The sequence below is a fragment of the Aulonocara stuartgranti genome (genome assembly GCF_965226115.1).
Source record: "Aulonocara stuartgranti genome assembly, chromosome: 7".
In the NCBI taxonomy this organism is placed as follows: Eukaryota; Metazoa; Chordata; class Actinopteri; order Cichliformes; family Cichlidae; genus Aulonocara; species Aulonocara stuartgranti.
In genome coordinates this window covers 47,947,980-47,973,467 of record NC_138945.1, presented here as the reverse complement: position 1 = coordinate 47,973,467, position 25,488 = coordinate 47,947,980, and the positions used below count along the sequence as shown (strand labels likewise).

At 39.8% G+C, this 25,488-nt stretch overlaps 1 protein-coding gene across 4 annotated transcripts in view; it reads right to left on the bottom strand.

The window, feature by feature from the left end:
- The window catches only part of ppip5k1b (diphosphoinositol pentakisphosphate kinase 1b), a 48,775-nt gene that overhangs the window by 18,720 nt on the left and 4,567 nt on the right, over positions 1–25,488 (bottom strand). For all 4 annotated transcript variants that reach the window (XM_082538956.1, XM_082538957.1, XM_082538958.1 and 1 more), the window contains exons 2-19: positions 18,454–18,993; positions 15,230–15,425; positions 14,028–14,118; positions 13,324–13,409; positions 12,916–13,070; positions 12,673–12,774; positions 12,370–12,531; positions 11,585–11,706; positions 11,317–11,418; positions 10,754–10,840; positions 9,648–9,723; positions 9,208–9,317; positions 6,362–6,447; positions 5,971–6,096; positions 2,695–2,816; positions 1,399–1,581; positions 1,014–1,155; positions 13–236 (exon numbers count right to left, since the gene is read on the bottom strand). In XM_082538956.1, coding sequence (XP_082395082.1) covers positions 13–236; positions 1,014–1,155; positions 1,399–1,581; positions 2,695–2,816; positions 5,971–6,096; positions 6,362–6,447; positions 9,208–9,317; positions 9,648–9,723; positions 10,754–10,840; positions 11,317–11,418; positions 11,585–11,706; positions 12,370–12,531; positions 12,673–12,774; positions 12,916–13,070; positions 13,324–13,409; positions 14,028–14,118; positions 15,230–15,425; positions 18,454–18,624 — 2,343 coding nt within the window. In that variant the 5' untranslated portion in view covers positions 18,625–18,993. The remainder of the gene's footprint in view (positions 1–12; positions 237–1,013; positions 1,156–1,398; positions 1,582–2,694; positions 2,817–5,970; positions 6,097–6,361; positions 6,448–9,207; positions 9,318–9,647; positions 9,724–10,753; positions 10,841–11,316; positions 11,419–11,584; positions 11,707–12,369; positions 12,532–12,672; positions 12,775–12,915; positions 13,071–13,323; positions 13,410–14,027; positions 14,119–15,229; positions 15,426–18,453; positions 18,994–25,488) is intronic.

The following is a 25,488-nucleotide window of genomic DNA, read 5'->3' as shown; positions in this document are numbered from 1 at the left end:
GATGTGATTTACCTGTGGTATGACTATATCAGCCAGAGCACGGGACAGTCTGAAAAGTTCCCGCGTGTCCTCCAGGTCAAGAGAGGCATTATGCTGAAGGTCATATTTGATGCAGTCGTAGATATCTGGGATCTTGCTGATGTCGTAGCGCCCATTCTTCATGCGGAAGTCTCTCTCCAGCTTAGACCAGCGCTGTAGCATCAACTCCAACGTCTCGCTGTGGTAAAGCTGTAGGTCTGGAGAAGAAAAAAAAAAAAAATTAAAAATACAGCGACTAATTTTATCATTGTCGTAAAAAAAACCCTAACTATAAAAGATTTTTAAAAAGGTTCTTGAATATTAATTCTCCAGCTTTCTGAAGGTTTTCACACATTTCTGCTTGGGACATTGACATTCTACAGCCACCTGCACAACAGGGTGGAGGCTCTGTCATGGCTCTGGATTTCAGGCACTGGTGTCAGAGATCTTGTTGAAATCATGAATACAGAAAAAACACCCTCAGATTTTTATTAATGCAAAACCACACGGAAAGCATTTTATTTGCAACGGCTTCACTTTTCAGCATGAAACCATGGGAATCACACTGCCGATGTAAGAAGGCAGTGTAAGAAGCATAACTGGATAGAAAAAAACAAAAAACAAAAACACACTATTGAGCAGGGCGGGATCATCTTATCAGAGAACAGAACAAAAAGCAGCCAACATCCAAAAAAGAGCTTTGAATGTCCTTGAAGAAGCCTGGAGAACTATTCCTGAAGACTTCTTAAAGAAATGACAAGAAAGCTGGCTAACCTCATGTTTCAATAAATAACTCCACATGGTTCCAATTTTCCTACCAGAATATAAAGAAATGAGGGGTGGATCAATTTTGAACTCCATATATACACACTACAGTTACAAGCTTTTCTGCATCAGTCTTATTCATACATAACACCTGATGACTAAAATAAATACTGAGGGTTTAAAGACAGTAAAACATTTTAAAAGGCAGCCTTTCTGCAGGTTCTCAGTACCTGCAGACTTGGGGTCCTCCAGTCTCTTTCGGATCTGCGATGTAAGGCTCTGGATGAGGGCATACACCTTGTCACAGGTTTTGACTGGATTCTCTATGACCTTCATGGAGTTCACCAGTGACGGACTGCCAGTCGGAGCCAACTGGGACACGATAGAAGCAGAAGTAAATAGATAACATGTTCTGCCAAACACGACGCATGAGATTATGCCAGAAAAGACGGTCAATATATGTATCAGCAGTTGCAAAATTCTTTGGATAATCCAAATCTTATCTGGATTAAGAGGCACATTTAACTGTTTAAACTAACTGGAGACTTTACTTGCAAACAAGAAATTGCCTCATACAGCTTATCACTAACTGAGCAATTCCATGTGTGACAACACCTTTTGGTAGTCCTGCTCTGTAAAGTCCTGGTCCTTTTGCATGATCTCATGCAGCCTGGCTTTCACTTTCTGCTGGCAGTCAGTCAGAGAATCGCTGTCACTGTCCAGCAGTCCGTTCATGTTGGCACTCTTTACCATTTGAACCAGGATGGGCGTGAGCTCCCCTTCTAGAGCCAGAAGACCCTGCAGACATGCATCAGATTTGAAATGGTTAAAAAATTACATAAATATGTGAGGGTTAAGTCGTGACGAGTAACCCGAAGCAAACAAGGTAGATGAGTCCATTCTCATCACTACGCTTGTCTTGTCATTCATAACCTTAACTAAATGGTAAATGGCCTGTATTTATATAGCGCTTTACTAGTCCCCATGGACCCCAAAGCGCTTTACACAACCAGTCATCCACCCAGTCACACACACATTCACACACTGGTGACGGCAAGCTACATTGTAGCCACAGCCACCCTGGGGTGCACTGACAGAGGCGAGGCTGCCGGACACTGGCGCCACCGGGCCCTCTGACCACCACCAGTAGGCAACGGGTGAAGTGTCTCGCCCAAGGACACAACGACCGAGACTGTCCGAGCTGGGGCTCGAACCAGCAACCTTCCGATTACAAGGCGAACTCCCAACTCTTGAGCCACGATCACCCCTAACTAATGTTGTTTCTATTTTTGGGATAAATTCTCAACCTGTCTCAAACTCTTCAAACAGACCATTCCTCTGCAGATGATCAGTTAGCCGTTTTACAGCCATCGCACTTCTGTGACATGCTGGTCAGTCACAGGAGCACGTTCAGTGAGAGACTGAGATTACCGAAAAGCACCACTGAACGACACAGGAAATCATTCCTGCCTGTGGCCATCTCCCTGTACAACGCATCCACTTAACACACTGTTTGCTGCTACAACTACACATGTTTCTTTTCCAACTATTTATTTATAAGTGACTTATGTATGTATGTATATATATGTATATATTGTACTATTCTTAGTTAGCGTATTGTCTGTCTTGTCTTAATGTTGGTTTAAAATGGAGCACTGTAACAAAAAATAATTTCCCCCAGGGACCAATAAAGTATTCTGATTCTGATTCTGTTTAATATTGAGCAGTGGGAACATAAATTCCACACTGGCCAGGAAAGCAAGCCAAGCGGCTCCAATTTATGGCAAACAAGTGGGTCTTGTTCATGCAAAGCTGCTTTAAATGCTCTCCTCAAGCTCCATCAGAATCGCTTAAGTACTAAAGTAACATTTATATGAAGAGTTTAGTCTTCCAATACAGTGACATAGTTACCTTGGCAAAAGCAGCAGCCGTCATCTGCACCCTTCCTTCGTCAGAGGCGTAGATCTTCAGGTCATGGCGGTAAGTGCTGTGCAGGCGCAGGAGGCCACAGCCAGGAAACCCGGCATAGTCACCTGTAGAATTGAACACAGAGTGGAGCGCCACAGTTAACTGGCATGATTACAGCACTCAGATGTACAGTACAACACATTTTTTCCCTTTCCTTTTCTTTTTTAAAGAAACGACTGAGTCGGTGAGGTAGTTGAAAGAATAGAGAAAAACAAATTTTAGTTTTGATTGTACCCAATAGTAGCAAAGATTTCCATCAAATATTGCACAACGGGCCAGTACAGCACATGTGCGAGTGCAACATCACTTTCAGTTCAAATGCATCGGCTTGTCAGATTTTAATAGGGTTCGTTTCACTTAAATGTGAACTTAAATGTTGTTGTTTAAGCTGAATATAAAATGAAGTGAAAGTGAAGTGAACTGAAGTTTTAGTAGTCTCCCCAAAATTTGTGACAATAACTCCCCTGCAGATGAGATTAAATATCCTAGATTACCTCTCTTTGAAAACAGACCAAGTCTTTTAACATTCCCAGTATGCCATGTTAATGTAGGGGGTGGATGCAAACTAACGCTACAGATCAAATCACACTGATGCTTCATGCATTTCTCTTCTGCATGTAGCCTGACACTGCATCGCCATGCCTCATTTGACAGAGATCAGCAAATCTGGGACGTGATGAAGACATATCCCTGTTTAAAGCTTAACACAGGCCAAAATAGATTTTTATCAAACAACATCTCAACAACTCGTGAAAAAAAATGCAGTAGGATTAGTGTGAGATGATGCGCGTTAGCTTTGAAAAAGAAAAGCTCCAGTCACTTTAGCTGCCCACATATGTACGGGCAAGTGACCTAAACAGTGTCTACATTGGAGGATCATCTTGGAAACACATCGACACAAAATAAAGCAGTCCACAGCAATCTGATACAAAACAGGACTAGTCGCCATGTGAAATTAACCAAAATCATGATGATATGAGGAGAGAGCAGAACACGTTAGTGGACGGAGCGACAAACGCTCAGAATGACAGAGGAGCGGAAGAGCGGTGATATCCAGGAAACCCTTCTCTTACCAAAGTCAATAGGGGAATCGCAGCCAAGGGACCGGCGATTACCGGCTAGTAGTTTACATAGAGCAACAACAACAGAGAAGAGCAGAGTTAATCGACAAAACTTGTGGTGGAGAGAAAGAAAGGATTGAAAACAGTGGCTGGGATGAGACAATTGTCTTCTTTTTAGAGATAAAAAAGAAGCAACACAAGGTCTACTTTTAGTTCTGCTTCAGGTTGGTTTTCTTTATAGTTTGAGTTTTGCATGCAGCACAAAACAAACCTTTAGGTAGGACAGGTGATGACTAAAATTGTAAGACCCTACAGGAAATAACGTCAAGAAAAGCCTGCAGCTGACTTCTTACTGCTCAATCTGAACAGAGAGAAATTAAAGCTGCTTTTCTGTTTTAAAACACTTTGAACAAAACCCATTTTGGGTGTTCTCAGATGAGGCCACACCTAACTGCAGGACAACTTGGTACAGCCTCTAGGTGGCAGTGCGAGCAGCATTTTCAGCTTAGGTACTGTTACGGTTTAAAAAAAAAAAAATAGAAAAAAAAATATTGAATGTCATGAATTTAAATCAGTACTTTAAAAAAAATGTGTAAGCAGTTCTCCCCCCCCCCCCCCCATAGTTGAGGCTACACTTCAATCCAGCACAATGGCTACGATGTAAGGTTACAGCAGTCTTACGTGAATTATTTCTTTATTAAAGTTATATCTTTATTGAATTTTATTAGAGTGGGACACATCAGTATAATTGAATCTACAACACTATAGGAATGAATAGAGCCAAATTAATACCTCTGAGTGTGTCAGTAAGAAGTAGTTATTATTACGAGTGTAATAATGAATTTTATAGCTCAGATGACTGTATTGGCTTCGATTTTACATGTGTACCTAATAAATCATCCACTGACTGCATTTCTGTTTAGGTCCTCTGTCCTGATACTGTTAGCCTTCACTAGAGTTGCAGCTCAGCATCTTTGCTTAATCTCAACAACCTTTCACATCAGACTGTTTAAGCCGGTGTTGACAGTATACTCTTAAATCCAGGTCATAATTCCTGCTTATTGTGGTGCAGACCACGTGATCTTCAACAGAGAGAGTTCACTCTGTTATGGAGCAGCAGTTTGTTCGAACAGTTTTAAAGCCTTGAGGTAAAAATGTGACTTAATGTCCTCAGAAGGTGTCTGCAAGACATGAGTGATTGTACTGAAGTGGCAAGATTAGTCTCATTAATTTTTCCACCTGAAACTAAAGATTATTTTACTACCAATTAACTGCAATTTCTTTAAACTTAAAATGCTTGTTCCATTTAAAAGAAATGAATTAATCTTTTTATATATAAACAGTGTAACTAGGTCACCAAAGTCCTTCATCCCTATCATTGTTTTCCTTATCTTCTGTCTCACTGTTACAGCACTGGCTGTTCATACTAAACCTGGCCAAACATTTTCTGGTGTTTGCTCTGTACGATATTGACAACAGTGAAATTTTTAATTTGATTGTCTTTGGGACAGCTTTGACTGTGAGCACAGAAGCCCCCCCCCCCCCCCCCCCCCCCATTGTTTACACCTTTTTCCTTGCAAGTCCAGGCCAATCACAGCAAAGTTTACTTAAAGTTTACTGCCATCTGCAGATGAGCTAAGAAGAAAAATGTGCAGTCCATCATTACTTTAGGCATCAGTAATTTTTATTTACAGATGCTGTGCATGCAACTCCTCAGTTCACTTTTCAGTAAACTTTAGAAAGGCTACTCGTAGCAAATCTCTTATGTTTTTTATTTTTATTGCTACAATCTAAGATGTCCCACACTATAATAATATTGTATATAATTGTTGTTGAGTAACACTTTAAAGTTCCTGCTCTTGGCAACAGTGAGTCAGCAATCTTTCTACAACATCACAGCCACAAATGACAATGAGTGGGATAAAAAGACTGCAGCGGCAGCTGGAAGCCTGAAAATCTGGCTTGTCAACTCTAACATAGCCGTTTCAGCCTGACCTCTTTTCACACAGTGCATGTATGACTCCTATCATGTGTTAGCACTGCAAACGGTGCCGTTTTTAGAAATTACAAAGGAGGACTGAAAAATGACACCAGAGCAGAAGGCGTGAGAGCCGTTGTAACGACATCTTATAGGCTAGAGCATGTGTCTGGCTGGTACCTTGACCTCCGGGGTACATGCAGCGAAAAGCCCTGCCCAGCTCCTCAGCCTGAACCCGGCCTGCAGGCGTCAGCTCCCCACCCCACTTCAACACCAGCAGCAGAGATGGGCCATCCTTCTTAGAATCTGAAACAAGAAGCAGAAAGTTTAACATTTGATTTTTCTTTATATAAATAATCAAAACTCTTTTTTTCTGTAGCCATACTGACAAATAATGTTGTCCGTGGTGAGGTGCAACCAAAACACTGAAGGCGAGGCTCCAAAACACAGTTACTAACTGATGACTGATTACACTGACATTCACTTCCAATCACCATTCGTGTGTATTTGTTTACATATAATTTATCGCTGTGACCCAGCACACACAACAATCGGTGTCCGAGTACGATACCTTCTTCCTCACTGGATGCTTTAGGTTTGCCATTCCGCAGGTAGGTGAGCTGGACTTTCCTGTTGATACCTGAGAAATGACCATACCTGGTGGGGGGGATGAACACACACACCATCAAGCAAACACAACAAAGTTTCATATGTATGCAGTGAGACAATCGAATAGATTTCATCTCAAATCAACGAGTTTCGTCCAAATGTTTAGCAGCAAACACACGTCTGACTTTCATTCCATGTTTATGACAAGGCGAGCTTAAGAGAGATAAGACCAAGGCAACAACTTTCAATGACACAACGATCATACACTCTGCTACAGTAAGCACTACTATTAGCAGTTGTTTCAGTCACTTTGGAGGTAAATATTTACTGCAGTTCTTTGTAATTGCGTATCTGTGTGTAAGCACATGAGAATGTGAGCAGGAGCAAAAGGACCACCCAGAACAATCAGACAGGTGGGGCTTATTGGATTAAAATGCAGTATTGGAGGATGCAACAAAGTCTATAAATAATAAGGGAGGAAATAAGGGAAAGCAGGTGCAGACGCTTATAGAAATGTGGAAATGTGGTTTGGTCTCATCTGCGTAGCTCCACATGATTTTAAAGTGGCCAGCTCCCTAGCTCTGTGTCTTAATGGAAGCAACATGATCACTGTTTATAGCTTTTTTAGATTGAAAAAGCAGGATAGCTTACACTACTGCATAAGCTCACAGCACGCGTATAGATGCCCTTCAGACTTAAGGGCCTTGCTATGCAACGCTTGATCACTGTACATGAGCTGGCTTTCCTCTCTACTTCACTGACAGTTTAATTTTATATTTATTCATCAAAAGTCAAAAACTGCAGTTCCTCTAGTACAGGGGTGTCAAACATAAGGTCTGGAGGCCAGAATCGGCCCATCAAAGGTTCCAGTCTGGCCCAGTGGATGGAAAAAGGAGAGTATAAAATTTGGAGTTTTAACCGCGTTTTTATAACCTCATTACCGGTAGTAAAAAAGCTGTAAAAGACCTCCTCTACGGCCATTCACACGGCGCCAAAGTAAATAAGTAAGTAATTAATAGATAAACAATTAACTGAGAGAAAGCCCCCCCCCCCCAAACAAACAAGCAAACAAAAAAAACCAAAAAAAAAAAAACAGGACATTTTCTGTCTATTAACAAAAACAGGACAGTCTGGGCAAATGAACTAGGAGACATTTAATCCTCCACATTCATTTCTTTCAGTCCAAACAGTCCAAGCCCAAAGAGTGCTGATAGATGTCTTTATCCTGTAGAAGAACTAAAACGTATTGTTGAGACTGCACTTCTTGTTCTTATAATTAAATGCCTAACGAATTAAATGTGTAGTTAATCTTCCTTACACCAGCAGAAAAGGGTGCTGGTCTGGCCCACTTACATCAAGGTGTAAAATTAGTTGACATAAAATGCATAGCTTCACAGCCTGCCAGAAAACACTCTAGTCCTGGCCTCAGAATCGTCATAACAGATTTCCTAACAACTCTACAGTTGATGAATTTCTTTAAAACAACTTTGTTACTGGAAACATGGGTGTGGCTGCTTTAACTGGCAAATGTGCCGACACGTAAGGCTGTAGTCGACCGGTGTCTACCAAGTCTCAGCTAAACTAATTAGAGACACTGAAATGGACCGCCCTGCCGTCTTAGCGTCGGTGGTGCTTTCTGGAGCGCTTTTAATGGAATCATCTGAAAAATGATAAACCCTGCTGTGTGGTACTGTCTGTCTAAGACTGTGCTCCAGTCTTCTTGAATGAAAGTCTAGCATTTTATTAGACTGTTACTACAAACTAATTTGCACATGTGTGCATCTTTGCATTGCACTTGCACAGTTTATGAATGCAGCTTGCCAATCAAGCTAGCTAGTGTTATTGGATAACTGAGTACTTCACCCTCTCATCCAAATGTGGTAAACCTCTGGCTTCAAAAAACAAACATAGCGTCAGGCAAAATGTTACCGCTGAGGCTTAAAAATGGTGATGTCACTGCGTTTAAACAGCCAGTAGTTTGAACGGTGCTTTTCTTGCAAATTTGACCGTCCCTGTCTTTCTAATGATTTTTAATGTGCTCCTGTGCAGAGTACAGCGCCATCAAATTACCAGAATGCAGATCTGAGGCAGGAGGAAGGAAGACATTAGGAGGTTTAGAGTGTAGCTGACAGGTGGTGAGGAAAGCATGCACACGAAGTAGCACCACACACAGACACACGCTGATTTACACACACAGAAACACAGTGAAATAATCAGAGACATTTGACTGTGTATGTGTCTGACGTTAATAGCTACAAATGAATGAATTTTAATGGAAATTAAGTCGACAGTTAGCGTACAAAACATTAGAAATATCTTCCAAATGCCTAATCTTAAAATGCAATAACTAATCCATCTTCTGCTTCCTTTATTTTTTAATCAGTGAAATCTGAGGGAAAAAAAGTTTCACAGAGTTTTGGTCTGCCTGAAACACAAAAAGATCTGTAATATTTCTAATATTTTGTACACACAGTCTAGGTTGGCTAAAGAAAAGGAGGCCAGTAAAACCTCATCCTTTACAAGTGAGAAGGGAGAGGGTGCGTACTGATTGTCATTCAAGCTGGATTCCCTTTTGAGAGAACAGATGGGTGAAGAAGGGAAGGATGGGTGGGTGGGAAAGAGGGATAGAGGAGGGAAGAAAAGATAACGCAGTTAAAGACAAGCCAAGAGGGAGGGAGCGTCTTCATGGTAAAGGTGTCTGTTTGTGAGTATGAGAAAGTCTGCTGATCTGCTGATGACTGAGATGACAGGAGGGTGATGAGTGATGATATGTGTGTGTGTTTGTTTTCCAGGTGAAATGTCACTCACATTTCCAGAACAGTCTTAAGCTGCTCCAGTTTGGACTTCTTCTCCTCAATCTCACAGTCAGTATGCTGACCCAGTTCGACCAGGAGCAGGCGAGCGATGTCCAGCACTTCCTGGAAGCACAGAGGTTTTTACCTTTAAACTCGAGTGCTGGTGAAATATTGGAGCTTGAGCTGCACGCAGTGATGGCATGAACGCAGTGTGCAAGACGGGATTTAGACAGCGGAGTGTAAATATTTAGACAACAAGACAATGAAGGTTTGTGGTCCATGATGATGATAACGCTTAATATGTGGGAATGTTTAACAGTACTTTATTATTCTTAAAGGATTCAGTCATAATCAGTCAAAACAAACAAACAAACAAACAAAAGAAAAACAAATATGCAAATAAGAGACAGCCTGGGAAAAAAGAAGCAGGAGATTATTAGTGTTGTCTCTCACCTGCAGCTGCTTTGGTTTTTTGAGTTTTAGCTTTCCTGTTTTATATCCTCCGTACTTTTCAAACAGTTCAAAGAAGCTGGTGAAGGATAAGCAGAGGAAAAAAAAATCAGAAAATAATTAAAAAACAAAACATTTATGTTAAATGTTTATCCAACAAAAGTTCGCAAAGAGCTGGAGCCCATTCTATTTATACAGTGGACAGGTCACCAGTCCATCATTGGGCCAACAGAGTGACGTGTGCACGCATGCACGCACGCACTCTAGACGGAGCGGCCTGAGGAAACCCATGCAGGCACAAACAGAAAAGCAGACAACCAGGAGGTTTGCAGACAGCAGACACTGCCATCATTGACCCAGAGTTAAAGTTTCTGAGGGGAAGTTCTTGAAATAAAATGCACAGCAACATTCAACAGTGGCTGCCCAATTCAAAGCCGTGAGTGAGCATTAATTCTGTGAGGTAGCTTATAAACTTGTTGTTACCATCTGTTCTCTTCTATATTACTCCTTGAAAGTCTACTCAGAGCAATGCTTCGGGAAGTCTTTCAGGCTTATAAAACAAAATGACTGAGTGAGCATCATAAGCTGGTCTCTGCCTATGCAGCCACACACGGAGAAACCTGGAAACTACTCTGACTAATCATCAAACCATATCTATATTAATATCTACTGACGTGTCAAAACTCATTATGGGTACAGGAGGGGGAAGGTCATCAAATGTCATCCTCTAAATGTGTTAATTTCATTCTGTGGAAAATAAATCTAATTGTTTCCACAGTCCCTTTAATAAATTATGCTTCTTGTAAATCCTGTAAATAGATGTTTCTATACTATAATTTACTCATGACAGTGAGCTGTATCTGTTATCTCTTAACAACACAAGGTTTACTTTTTTCATGTTAAATTATGTATATATGGACACGCTCATGAGTAAATTATGGGATGGGGAATATATCCAGTACACAAATGTTTTCCCTTGTCTTGTTTATTTTTCCACATATACAGAACTTTATTATAAATTTTTGTACTTTAAAAAAACAAAACTAAGCATTAAGTTGTATGAACAGGGAAGAAGGAAGACAACTCAAGGCTTAGTCTGAGCGACTCACAGAGGATGGCGGACTTCCATTTTCATCTTTTGCTTTGGGGTGCGGTCTCCGTGTCGGATAATGGCGATAACACAGCGCAGCTCCATCCTGAAGAAATACAAAAATGAGGCAAAACACACCAGAGACTTCAAACAGACGCTAAACTGAGTTTGGGATCTCAGTGGACCCAAGCAACCATCTGTTAATGTGTTGTGTCATTTTCCCATAACTACTTTTTTTCCCTTAAGAATTATTCTGGGAATCCTTTGAGGATTTTGCATAATCCCATCTGGGAATAATTTTAAGTGAAGGCTAAAACGAGAAATGAAAAATGGAACTTATTATCCCGTGTAGTACTAAGCAACAAAATTTTTTTAATTAAATAAAATAAAAAACTAATTTATGTTTTCATTATTTTTGCACTTAAAAATATTTTTAAGTGCAAAAATATTTTAACATGTCCCTTAATTTAAAAAAAAAATCATTTAAGGAATTTATAAGACAAAGACGTGTAGTACACACAGTGGGCCGTTCAACAACATCTTTCCTCAGAATTAGTTAATCTTTTGTTTTTCTCTACATACATGGTTCCTGAGGTTGTTGGGACGATGGGGATGTCTTCAGCCTCCATGGGGATGGACCAGGGGATGTGGAGCTGGGGGGCTAACTCCCTCATTACCATATTCCTGGAGATGTCGAGAAAAGCAGAAAAACAAACAAAATGACTTAATGCGAAGCAAAGCTCATTCCATCAGCTCTTCCTTGTGCTAATCAATCCACGGCTGTTTGAAATTGAGCATGTCCATCTAAGTCACAGTCCAGTGTTTAACACAGTATAGCAGCGACACCTACCCCAGGACTTTGGCACAGTCGTCGTAGTATTTCATGGAGTTTTTGACAAAGCTGAAGCCGTTAACGTCACAGACAAACGAATGGCCATTGGCTCTGAGCAGGTCGAACCCACACACTGTTTGCTATAATCACACAAGCAAAAGCATTAAAGCCGGTTCACAGTGCATGAGAATGTAGTTAGCCGCTGAGCAGAAAACACATTCAAACAACTAAACAGGTGAAGTAGGATTTTCATTTTAATTAATTTGGTGACATTGGACATAAAGAATGTGCATATGTGTTGTTTTCCACTGGATAGAAAATAGAGCAACTGAGAAGCCGTTTTAAGATTTCATTACGGGAACAAAATGCTACATTTCTCCAAATAACATTAAATTTCTTAGCAGTAATACATTTTTTGTTGCCTTCTGCTGCAGTCATGTGTTTTACTTTGTTCAGAGTGAAGGAGTTTCTTCTATTTATGAGTCGTATAAGATGAATTGTAGGTGTTAGAAGAGTAAGCAGCAGAAAGCAGCTGGTTACTACACTGTGTACTCAAAAAGTGATTTTAGTTCCTTTCATTTATTTAAAAAAAAAAATCTAAGTAGTTTCACCTTTCACTCATCGTTTTCCCCACATCTGGAGACTCTACAAGGGTTACATAAACAGGTGTACAGTCTTTGACCACTCGAGGCACAGGAAGCAGTAAAAATAACAAGAAAGGGACCACGAGACCACGGCGGTTACACGGCTCACAGTGAACACTCACTACATTCACACATGGTGCGCTTGTGCGAGTCTTTTACCTTGAATGCCAGGCAGACCTTGCGGGCCACCAGTTTCTCCATGGCGGTCAGCATGACTGGGTAGCGGATCTCCTTCCCCTCGCTGTCCCTCTCTACCTTCCCATCCAGTGCTGGAGACTTCCTGGCCTCAGCGTGAGCATAGTCCGGGCCCACTGTATAAACCTAAGAAACAGCACAGAGCCAACGACTCAGAAGATGTCTCAGAGCAGATGAAATATTTCATTTGTCTATTCTTGACCAATATGGTAGCTCCCACCACATCAGTTCAACAATGTATAAACCTCAAATAACTATGAACGGTACCTTTACATCAGTGCCATCTGTCGGCATGAACTCCTCGTAGATATAAGAGCCAGTCTTTCGTACACTGCTTTCTGGGGAGTACACACTACTACGGCTCCCTATCTGCAGCAAAGAGAGAGAAAAACACAGAAGAAGAAACCCCCCCCCAAAATAAACATATAGCCACATTTAATGTTCAGCATGTTAAGCTAATTGTCATAATAAAAACATGGTATTTTTTCAGCTTCAGTGATAAACGGGTACCTTTCTGAAGAGTCTTTGGCTTCCTCCTCCGGCAGATGTTGGGTAATAGATGTAGACGTTGTGGTCCTCTGCGCACACTGGTTTCTCCACAAAGGGTTTGTGGAACACCTCCCCATTCACCTCAACTTGGTCCTCCCCCTCCACCAGGTTACACTCTGCACGGGGCAAGACTAAAGCTTTTAAATTCAGGTTGCCAGGAAATAGTTAAAACATACAGAAAAATCTACAGCATTGATGTTTACATATGGAATGAAATTAGTTTTGCTTAAAGATGGCAGTTAATTAGATTACTGATGTTTTCTATGTGATATTCGGTAGCAGAAATCACCACATTTAATATTTACCATGTTATCTTGTGTTCATTCTGTTGAAATGAAAATACTTCTTTAACACAAAGTAAAAGCCCACCTTCAGGATTGTCAGGGTCTCGGTTCAGCACAGCGTAACGAGGCAGGTCGATGCCCTCCTCCTGCAGGATCCGATACACTTCCCTCCTGACATGGAACGATTGGAGTTAGTGAGCCTCCGAGAACAAACGTCACAGTTTATTTAATGTGGCCATGAGCAGTGTATGTATGCAAGAGCTGGGCAAGTCGGAGGGAACATGCAATACATGTGAAAATAGCAATGTTGTTCACATGACACAACCTCTCGCTGCTCTGATTATCCAGGAAAAAACAAAAACAAAGATGCAAACAAATCAGATTCATGAAAGAATTTCACATTTAGAATTTCCCTTTGGCAAGCAAAAGCCGGTGTTAGAGGTGTGGGGGTTTGCATGAGGACCGTGGCAGAGAGCAATGCAAATGTTTGAAAATGATTCCCATCTCTCCTGCAAGCCGCTCCAATGAATGAGCTCACCCTTCAGCTTCACTGACATCAAAACTCTTCCAAGCAAAACAGTGAGTTTGTTTTTTTAAATACATTCTGGAAAATTCAACAGCATCTGATAAATGTACTTTAAGAGTTAAACTGATATTTTAGGAGGACCCTTTAGGCACAGCTGCCACCATTTCACTGGCGGCCACACAGTTGAGGCCTAATTTTAAAACTAGCTAGTTACGTTTTTACATTGTGATAACCTTCAGCTGTGCATGTGTGCTCACACGTACCTATCCTGAATGAAATACTGCATGTTGAGATCATTGATGAGCAGTGGATTCCTGAGTTTGGCATATTCCACTGCTTTGTCCAGAGGGAAACCTAAAAAGTAAAACATATCTTCGTCAGTACAAGCTGGACCGGCATTTAAAAATAATACAGTAATCGAGATTTTTTTATGCTTTGAAAACTCTGGATATACAACAGTGTATGAGTCCTCAAATAAGAGATCAACAAAACTGAATATCTCCTAGATGCAAATGTTGGAAATGTTTTTACTTCAATTCCAAAATGAGCATTTTTAATCAGGAAGTGTTTAAAAGCATTTACAGTTCATTGAAGTTTTAAACAGTCATCACTGAAACCCTCTGACACCCAGGAGCAAAATTATGTCCTTTAATGGCCTCAGTACTTAAAAATATATAAAGATGTTTTTGCTTTCTGTGTTATGAAGTTGGTATAATTTAGCAGGGCCATGTTCAACCTGCTTTTTGAAGATGTGATCAACATGTGAGGGGATGAAATTCTTCAAAAATCTGGAAGAGCAGAAATGACTTTGGGCAATACATGTGAGGTGGTCAAAATAAATGGGTTAACAAACAGGTATTTACAGTCTGCAGTGGAGACACATCTGCAAAAATAATAACACAGGCCTCATAATGCATTCTCATTTGCTCATTAAGGATATCTGCACTCATTTAGATCAAGCAGAGCATTTGATCTAAATGAGTGCGAGTCTGATGCTAAGTCTTAGCATAGATGCTAAGTCTGAAAACTTGGGGGAAAATGCCGCTGTCACATTACATGTGTGACAGAAAATAATGAGAAGTATACAGGATCTACTTTACTGTTTCTCACAAGTCAAACTCTGTCAGAATGGTGAGAAAGTCCTTTTAATTATTACTGTTGCACTATTTTACTGTACTTGCTATATGATCTCTTCACAAAGGACAGTTTTTTCCTGTGTTTACTAATGAACTGATCTGTGGTGAGAAGCATCTCATCTTGTTTAGGTACCCCAAAAAAAAAAAAAAAAAAAAAAAAAAAAAGCAGAAGAAGAAGACATGAATCACAAAAAGTAAAGAAATAAAAATAGCGTTTCAAATCTAACTTAAACCAGGTAAGGTTTCAACCCTAATATCCCCCAGTCATGTCTCCCTCCCACCTTCGCATTTCTCCTCGTGCAACAGATGCTTCGGTTTGCAATTTTTACCTTTGGAGTGGAAGGAGATGAGGCAATCACAGAGGGGCCATTTCTCCACAGGCTCCTCCAGGATGACCTCCTCAGGAAAAATGACCACATCAATGTAGTCAAACTTACAAAGGCGCTCCAAGATCTGAGTCATGGGCTTGGATTTGGATTTCTTTGTCATCGCGCATATGCCGACCACAATCTGTCGCTCTGAGGGCTGGTGGAGCAAGGAAGAGGGCAGAGAAGGTTAAGCTAGAGAAGACAAGAGTCAGTTAACCCTGACAACATGTCTGAGTGGCCGGGCAGTATAAAGATGGGCTTTATTACTTTCACAGTTGGGCAATTCACATTATCACAGCAGCAAAGTGGGCAGAGTAGGAATAAACAGCTTCAGTTTAAGGTAATACCCACAATAATACTATCAAAAAAGGAAAATGTGCACTATACAAGTATGTATAGTGAAGCCATGTAGTGGGCAGCATTAACTGAACTATCACTAACTTTCAGTTCACAGCACAGCTGAAAATTTAAGTTAAGCTAAAGCTTTTTATGTCTCATTAGCATGCTAATCATTGAGCCATCTGCACTGTTGTGTAGAGATCAACCTAATTATTTAAATATTTAGATATTTGTTAGGGTACACATTTATTTATTTATTTTTTATTTTAATTATGGTTATTATTTATTTTACTAAACATCCAAATGACATCTCTCTCCTTCAAAGCAGTAACTGTTAAAAATCAGATGAGCTGAAGCTTTAGTAATTCTAATTCTCTAATTCTTTACAATAAAGAATTATTATCTAAGCTATAGACAGTACTGATTTATGACATCTTCCTCTCCAACTGGAAGCACAGTGCAAGCTCTCTTTCTTCTGTGCTCACTTGATGAGTGAGCAGTGAGGATTCAGAGTGACCGACAGAGAAATAAGACACCTTCAGTTGCTTCTAAAGTTCCCTCTGACTGTTTATAAGCTCATCACTGGACCCACTTCAGTTTGCCTACCAGCCTGGCATTGGAGCGGATGATGCCGTCATTCACCTCCTACATCGTTCCCTCGCTCACCTGGAGACCGCTGGAAGCACTGTGAGAATCATGTTCTTTGATTTCTCCAGTGCCTTCAACACCATTCTTCCCTCGGTTCTAAAGGACAAGCTGGTGAACTCTGGAGTGGACCATCACCTCACTACCTGGATCCTGGACTACCTCACCGACCGACCACAGTATGTGAGGACTCAGGGCTGTGTGTCGGACAGGGTCGTCTGCAGTACGGGGGCCCCACAGGGAACGGTTCTGGCTCCGTTCCTCTTCACCATCTACACTGCAGACTTCTCCCACAATTCCACCCAGTGCTTCCTGCAGAAGTTCTCTGATGACTCTGCAATAGTCAGCCTCATCACTGATGGGGACGACAAGGAGTACAGAGGTCTGACCCAAGACTTTGTGGACTGGTGCCAGCTGAACTACCTCCAGATCAACGCCAGTAAAACCAAGGAACTGGTGGTAGACTTCCGCAGGCACAAGCATTCTCCACTGCAACCACTGAACATCCAAGGTATGGACATTGAGGCTGTGGACAGCTACAGGTACCTTGGTGTTCATCTGAACAACAGACTGGACTGGACTCATAACTCAGACGCCCTCTACAGGAAAGGGCAGAGCAGGCTGTACCTGCTGCGGAGACTCAGGTCGTTTGGGGTGGAGGGCCCACTCCTGAAGACCTTCTATGACTCTGTTGTGGCTTCTGCTATCTTTTATGGTGTGGTCTGCTGGGGCGGCAGCATCTCTGCTGGGGACAGGAAGAGACTGAACAGGGTGATCCGAAGGGCCAGCTCTGTTCTAGGATGCCCTCTGGACCCAGTGGAGGTGGTGAGTGACAGGAGAACGGCGGCTAAGCTGTCATCCCTGTTGGACAACATCTCCCACCCCATGCAGCAGACTGTGACAGCACTGAGCAGCTCCTTCAGTGGGAGACTGCGGCACCCACGGTGTGGGACGGAGAGATTTCGCAGGTCTTTCCTCCCCACTGCTGTCAGACTCCATAACAAAGACTTTAACTGATCAAGCACACACATCCATACATATGCAATAATACTAAGTGCAATAATCCTTTCTGTCATCGTTGTATTTTTACTCAGTTGTATATAGTATTTGTATTCTATTTTTATCTTATTGTATATTTATTTTATTCTATTCTACTGTATATAGTATTTTATTCTATTCTGTACAGTTGTGTACTGTATTTATTCTTATTGTATTCTAATTGTTGCCTCATAACTTTTGCACTGTCCACTTCCTGCTGTGACAAAACAAATTTCCCACGTGTGGGACTAATAAAGGTTATCTTATCTTATCTTATCTTATTACATTTAAATATAGATTTTTTGGGGGGCAAAGAGTAGATTATGTTGTTAATTAGTACTGCGGCTAAGAAACCCTGAAAATGATATTTGAAAAGTGCAAAAAATTCAAACTGAAGCTGTTCAAAGTCCAGCTCAGAGCACTGCTACAAGTGTGATAATAAAGAGGACCACTGCAGAGGGGACAGAGCGGTGTTTAAGTTGCAGCACACTCTGTCCTCGAGCCAAACTTTGGATTACTTTTCCTCATCTGATAAGGATCCTAAAATAGGAGTTTCATCAACACCCCGTCTTGTGGGTAATGAGCGCTACAGTCCCACAGGGCGAGAAGAACAACCGTGGATGACCATTAGAACATTAAGTCAGTAATTACCCTTTCTGAAACCTGAAAAATATGATGGTTCTTGCAGCTTTGCAAATGCATTAAACATCACACGAAAAGAAACAAAAGCTTTACTGATAAGGACACTTGATTACATTTATGGTGAATATATTGGATACAAGATTACTACACAATATAGTGTCAGCCACAATCCTATTAACCAAGCTAACGTTGTGAATCTCAAAGACGGAGACAAAGGTTACGGCTCCTAATGAAGCAGTACTTTATAGTCCATTTATAGCAACAGGACACTAAGGCCCAGAAGCCTTACCACTGTTTATCTGCTACACTGTTCTCATGCCATTCTTTGAGTATTTTTGTTTCCATTTCTTTTTCCATTATCCAATTCCAAACATAACTTTTATAAGTTTCCAGCCCTGTCACTTCCTCATGCCTAAAAATGTCCAACACTGCAGCTTCCTGTTCTGTAATAAAATGAGATCTTCTTTGCCCACTGTAAAAGTGTATTGTAACTATATTAATATTGTACACCTGCTACTTACCGACTCATCATCATCGTCCATTTCCTCTTCTCGAAACATCTCGTTCTTCATGCCTGCGTCCATTTGGCCCATGTCACGTTGATAATTTTCATAGCCAACCACAAACTGAGGAATGTCTCTGCAGCTCCAACCCTGTTTTTTTCTTGCTGCTCCTACACAGGGCTCCAACATCACACACTCCAATGTGACATGGCTCCTTCAGGTTGCTCCTGCCGTCAAAGGGCGTAGGCTGTGATGAAGGTGGCTACTAAGCAAGAACAAAACCAGTCAACTGTGATAGACCGTGACTGGGTGACTAAAACTTGAAGGCCTGGTCATAAACGAAAGTCTGTTGGCTGATAACAAGTTTGATAAAGTATGTGCTGAGGTAGGAAAGAAAGAAGAAAACAGAAAAAAAAAAACAACAGCAGCTGTCCTAAGAGGTAGAAAAGATGGCGTGGACTCCACGTGGACTGAGGTAGAGAGTCATGTCCCAGCGTAGAAGCGTCTTCTTGACACAGGAAACCTCACAGCCAACATCTGCATACCATTGTTCTTGCCCTGGGAACAAACAGTACACAAATACTTTAAAAAGCATGACTAATGAAGCAGTATTTGGTAGTAGCAGAAGCACTCAGTAGCTAAAAAAAGACAGAACTGTATGTGAAACACAACATTACGAGTTTGCACAGTGTCGTTACATCTACCAGTTGAGAATGAAATGGAGGGCTATAAAAACAATGATGAAACTGGGTTATTGCAATTTTAAAGGCCATTCTACCTATAAGATAACTGCAGTTTATTTATATGCAATCATTTATTGAACCACAGTCAAATAACATTTACATATTTGTTATTGTTATATTTTTGTATCGAGAGATATTCACAATGCATGTAGTAATAATGACCAGGTACCAAAATAGAAATACAGGATTAGGAGAAGTCCAATTATGTCCCTATAGAAAATTACCATTAAAACACATAACATATGACACATAACATATTACACTTTGTCATTATTTATTGCACAAAAACTAAGAAAAAAACAACTAAGTACACCCATGACACAGTAGTTTGCAGATTGCCTTTGAACAGTAACTTAAAGTAATCATTTTCTATGACTTCAGTCTCTCACATCGTTGTTGAGAATTTTGGCCTTGAATCTTTATAACTTTGCTTCAATTAATTGAGGTTCGCTGGCATTCATTTAAGCACATCTCTCTTAAAGGCATTTCAATCAAAACTACACTGGACTATTGCAACACCTTGACTTTTTTCCCCTTATTTTCAGTCATTATGTTGTAGATTTGCAGCTATGCTTGGGATCATTGTGCTGTTGTATTTTCATGGTTCCTGTGGCAGCAAAACACGACCAAATCATGACTTCTCCGCCACCATGCTTGACAGTTGAAATGAGGTGGTTCTGATGATATCCTCTGTTTGGTTTTCTCCACTATGGATGTTACTGGATCACTCCTACAATTTGGTGTCATTTCAAGATAGTAGATAGAAAAGTCAAGATTTTCATGGTTCTATCATTTAACTAAAAATAGGGGTTGTTAAACTATTAGAAAAACACACTGTTCAAGTCAGGATATTATGCTATAACAACTGTCCAAATTCTCCACATGTGATGTACGTCAAATCTTCCCCCTGTTACGAGACAATCTTACCTCTATTACTAAGGGGTTTGAATGTACAGTCGCTTTCATACTGTATTTATGTTTTCTAACAGCTGAAATGAATTTTAAGAGGGTGTTAATAGATAAGATAAGATAGAACTTTATTAATCCCTCGGGTGGGTTCCTCTGGGAAATTCGACTTCCAAAAAGCACAGCAACGACCGAAGTTACAGAATTGTTTTTATATATATATATATATATATATATATATATATATATATATATATATATATATATATATATATATATATATATATATATATATATATATATATATATATATATATACACATACACACACATAAATACAGAGACAAATATAAATAAAATATACAAAGGGGATAAATAGAATAAATAGGAATAAAAAATAAAAATACAAGTGAATTGCACATTTCAAGTATTGAGTCTATTGCACTGTTGACTATTTACAAAAAGTATTGCACAAGGTATTGTACAGTGAGGTGAAGAGGCACTACAGCTTAGTTGTTCCCCCCTCCTTTGTCCTCCTGTTTCCCCTCCCTCTCCCCTCCAGAGAGGAGTTAAACAGTTTGATGGCGTGTGGGACAAAGGAGTTTTTAAGTCTGTTAGTTCTTGTCTTGGGGAGAAGCAAGATAAGTATTATCAAAGAACATGAATGATCTGTTTAGAACTACAACCTAGCTTTAATCTAAAATATGTGAATTGAAAAGAAATTTTAATGCAGTTTGATCTATTTTGTTTCATGGCTAGGGCTTAGCAAAAACAAACAAAAATTGTACAATCTCATACTACATCATTATATGAAATGCTTAATTCACCCTGTTTAATGAAATTATAATCATTTAAAATGTTTAAGAGTTTCTAACATTATTTAAATAAAAATACCTGGACACCTGCATTCACTTTTGGTTTTGATAACAAGAGCATACACATAACATTTAAATACAATAAAGATTTCATGACAAGTTAATATGTTCTTAGCTGCACCTGGCATAGAAAGGAATACTAGTCCACCTTTTTGAAGTTATTCATACTCAAATTTCAGAGAGAGCTAAAACTCAAACGGCTATAAAGCTCGCTTATTTTAATTCTTTCAACAGCACAAGATAAAAAATTGAAAATAAAATCATTCCGACGTACTTCCTTTCAAATTTACTATCATTATCGTGTAAACACAACTTGTAATAGTTTTAACAGTCTTCCTCACATGGGCAGTCTCACTGCCTGACATGTTTGTGGTTTAGATACCAAAATATGACAGAATTTATATTACATGATTGCACGGAAAAATATTCAAACTAAAAAAGGTTTTATAGGGTAAACCTCTACAAGTCATGCTTAAAATAAATTAAAAACACTCAAACATTATGCATATCACATCAATGACCAACCTGCCCAGTAGTGTGTGCACGTTACCATTTTAGTATGCAAAGCACTAACAGGGTAGATGTTTTATGCTCAAGTCAGCTATGATTACTCATGTGATGCAGAACCACACATGCAAATGCACACACAGAAGACAAAAGAATTTGCAACATGTTTATCATCCATATGATCAAGATTACAAAAACAATATCAGTTTGAACTGTAAATAAAGGTCACAGGGTGGGGATGTTATGCTTTAACACATCAGTGAACCATTTTGAAAGAACAAAAGAGTGACACTTCCTGTGGTCCTTGTGAATGCAAGGGATTGCAACAGTGATAATTGTTACCGACCTACTTGGTAACTGACTTTAAACAAAGGTAACTGGGGGTGTGGGATTTTGGTTAAATAATTTCTGACACATAATTGCATTTTATGGTAGATGTGGGTTACAAGTATAAGGCAAGCTTTTAGAAATAAGTAATGATCAGTTTTTCACTTCTGTCACAGGGATTCAAATGGCACTGGATAATAGGAATGACCCCCCACAAGTCTTATGGTTTGTTCAGCTGTAACTTTGCAAAGCTAAGCTGTGCTGCCATGTTCCTGCTCAGTCTTTTTCCTAATTGTACTGTCATGAACTTTAACATGGTAACTGTGGCCTGTGTAGAGTCTGAGCTGTTGCTCTTGTTTTGTTTTGTTCAGTTTTTCTGACATCGGGTGAATTTGCTTGGAGGTCCACTCTTTGTGTCTTGAATGATTCTCACTTCTGATATTTTTCTACCTTATCGTTTGTTAACACATTTGAATGCTGCTAACTGCCAAAATGGTGAAAACACTTACTGATGATAATCAAGTGAATTTGATTAGCAGCAACTGGCCACTACTCACCCAAATATTTATGTGCTTACCCTAGTTGTTGGTTTTTTTCACTCATTGCTTTTGCATTTTAACTAGTTTGTTAAATTAATAATGGCACAGTATGACATCTTGTGTTGCAGTTTATCTTAAGTTGTATTTTAAGAACTAAGGAAAAGATCATTTTTACGCCCTGATACATAAAACCTCCCAAATGGAAGAGGAGGTATTTAAAAAAAACAAAACACTAATTATTTTTAATATATACAAATATGAGTTCTGTATGAATCATCTAAAAAGCCAAATAAATAGTAGCTTTTTTGTAGATAGCATGAAATGCCTTTCTTGCTTCATTTTGTGTTTTGATGATGGTGATGGAGTGAGTTATCCATTATATCAGGCCAACCCCCCCCCCCCCTCTGCCGGAAGGTGGGGCTGAGCTGATCTCTGGTGACTCTGAAAGACTAGTTGCTGTACTATTTTCTAATTTTGTCTATGTAAATGTGTATGTGTATATAGTGTCCTGTGTTCTGATAACAAAATTTATATCTCTTGGCAGCTTGTGTATGTGAATACTGTAACATAAGTTTCAGAAGACTCCTCCCATGCCAGCATAATGCTGACCAGAGCCATTGGATTCCTACATTGTAGGGAGTCAAGGGTTCAGGTTTTTCCTTTAATTTGTCAGTCATTGTGCATTGCTATTTTTTAAATCCTATTTAAGTCTATTCATGTTCATTCCTCGATGTTTGACATTGCACTTATACATATAATCTGTGGGAGACAAATCCTTTCAGCGTTGTGTCAGCAAGGGAATTTGGCATTTTAAAAAAAAAATCCTGCCAAATCAAACATAAGGAATTAAGTGCTGAGGAATCCCCTTGTCATTACAGAGCAAGCAAAAGAAGCTTATACTAATAATGTGCTGTGAGAAAAACAGAGCAGCCATCAAACAGACGTGTGAGAAAACAGAGTTTTGTGCCAGACTGATGCATCAGTGAAATCAGTCCCAGCTTTATCCTCACTGCAAACTCTCATTAGACACTCGAGGAGGAGCTTAAGCCTCCAATTGAATTTAAACATTTAATTGATAGAAAAAAAATCTTTAAAAGATCCTGTCATTTTCATAAATATGAGCCCATGCTGTAGCTTAGGTTTTTTTTTTTTAGATGAATATCTGTTTTCTAAAGAGCCAGTCTGGCAAACTTGTTGTTTCCATAACGACAAGGCCCAAGCAGAAGCCAGGCCTTCCCTCTATCAAGTCACATGTACATTTAACTGTGGCCTTGACTCTAGCTAGCATTTACATTCTTAAGATAGGTATCGAGCTGTTTGTATTTTCTATCATATAAATGCATACAAAGACTGTTTATGATGTCCGTGTATGGACATGCAACCTGCGTGAAGCTAAATCTCAAGCTTCAGACTGCTGTAAATGGTTTAAGGCAGTTTTATTGCCTAGTCTTGGGTCTACATGATGCAACTGAGTGAGAAGATCCCCAGTATGATCGTGTCAGACAGTTCTGTTTCACGCTATGCAACATTTCTCCTATTTACGGTAATGTTTTTTTAATCTGTGCAACCATTTCTTTCGCCTTTGCAGCACTCACTGACTGCACACAGGAAACAGGAGACAAGTCACGTGCTTTATAACTCATCCCACGTGACACTACTCAACCTCTCAAATCCTTTACTCAGAGTGTGAAAACAGAGACTGCATAAAGGCACGAGATGCAGAAGTCTGTAAAAGTAAGTCAGGGGAAGGATAGAGAGAAAAAAAGAGTCTAAAGCTGAGATAGTTTACATCTGAAATGAGAAAATAAGATTTTATTAATATTTTGTTTTTAGAGTAGCCTTCAGCTTATTGTAGAAGTTTATAATTGAATTGTACTTTGTTTACCGACACTTCCACAACTGCCGGGCTATTTCTGAATACCTCGCACTGAATGATACTGCATGTGGAACTTTATATTCTGGAAATTCTTAAGTTTTGATACAGATTTGACCCAGAATTTGTTAAGTTTTAGTTGATTACCTCTGTTCTATGTGTTACCATATGTAGTACCATGAACAAGTCTAAATTAAAGTGTAGATCTTCTACTTTTCCAAGTATTTTCATCAATGCATTCATTGTTTTAGGTGTCCATAGATCTAGAGATCTCAACCGCTCCGATTTAGATTTTTGCTCTATGAAGTTTATGGTTAGGGTTATCAGTCAACTGCTTCACAACACGCTGATGCATAACTGAAGGTTTAATCTCCCAGAGGCGTTCGAGGAAATGGAGCCCAGAGCTGCTGCCTGCCATCGTCTTTGTTGCTGCTGCTGTTTCGCTATCGCCACTGTTGTAACAATGGCCAGAAAACAATGGAGTTTCAAACCATTCACTGCTAATGTGGCTTCCCACTAGCAATTATCAGTAAAGCTTTCATATTGAGCAACATCCAGTATATTAATGCAAGTATATCTATGAAAGGCCACAATCATCTGATAATATCAGCCAACTGATATACATCATTCACAAAAAACGCAGAACTTAATGCAAACAAACTCCAAGCTCAATATGTACAAGTAACACCCATAAAAACTGGGAAGTGCAAACGGACACCAACAAGGTCACACACACTACTTTTTCTACATTTATTATTGCAGGAAAAAAGGAGTTTATTACAGTTGACTTGACAGTTTATTTAAGAAAAAAAAAAAAAAGCTGATTTATCAGAATAAAAGACGCAGAATGAAAGTGCTCGCTTTGAAACTTCTGTTTACGACTTTCATATACATATACTTGGTCATTATACCTTTGTGAATTAAGTCAGACAGACAGTGAGGATACAGTCCCAGCACCTGTGGCTCAGGTGAGAAGAAAGTGGCCTAACCATAGTGAAACCAGTTGCTTAACTGTTCAGACTTGCAGCCTAAGCATTTTGATATAATAAGCATCTGTAGGGCCACAGCTTATCTGTTATGTTACCCGAGACCACACAATAAGTACGCAAAGCTGATGTGTCACACCCTCTTAGCTGAGCCAAAACCCATGAGCCATATGTGAAATGAAGCCAAGCTTAAAGTAGAAGCTTGCTAATGTATGAGATTATTATATGTCCACAAACAGAACACAAACCCAGATCCAGATCTCTCATCGGTATAAACACCACTGCCATGCTGACCCA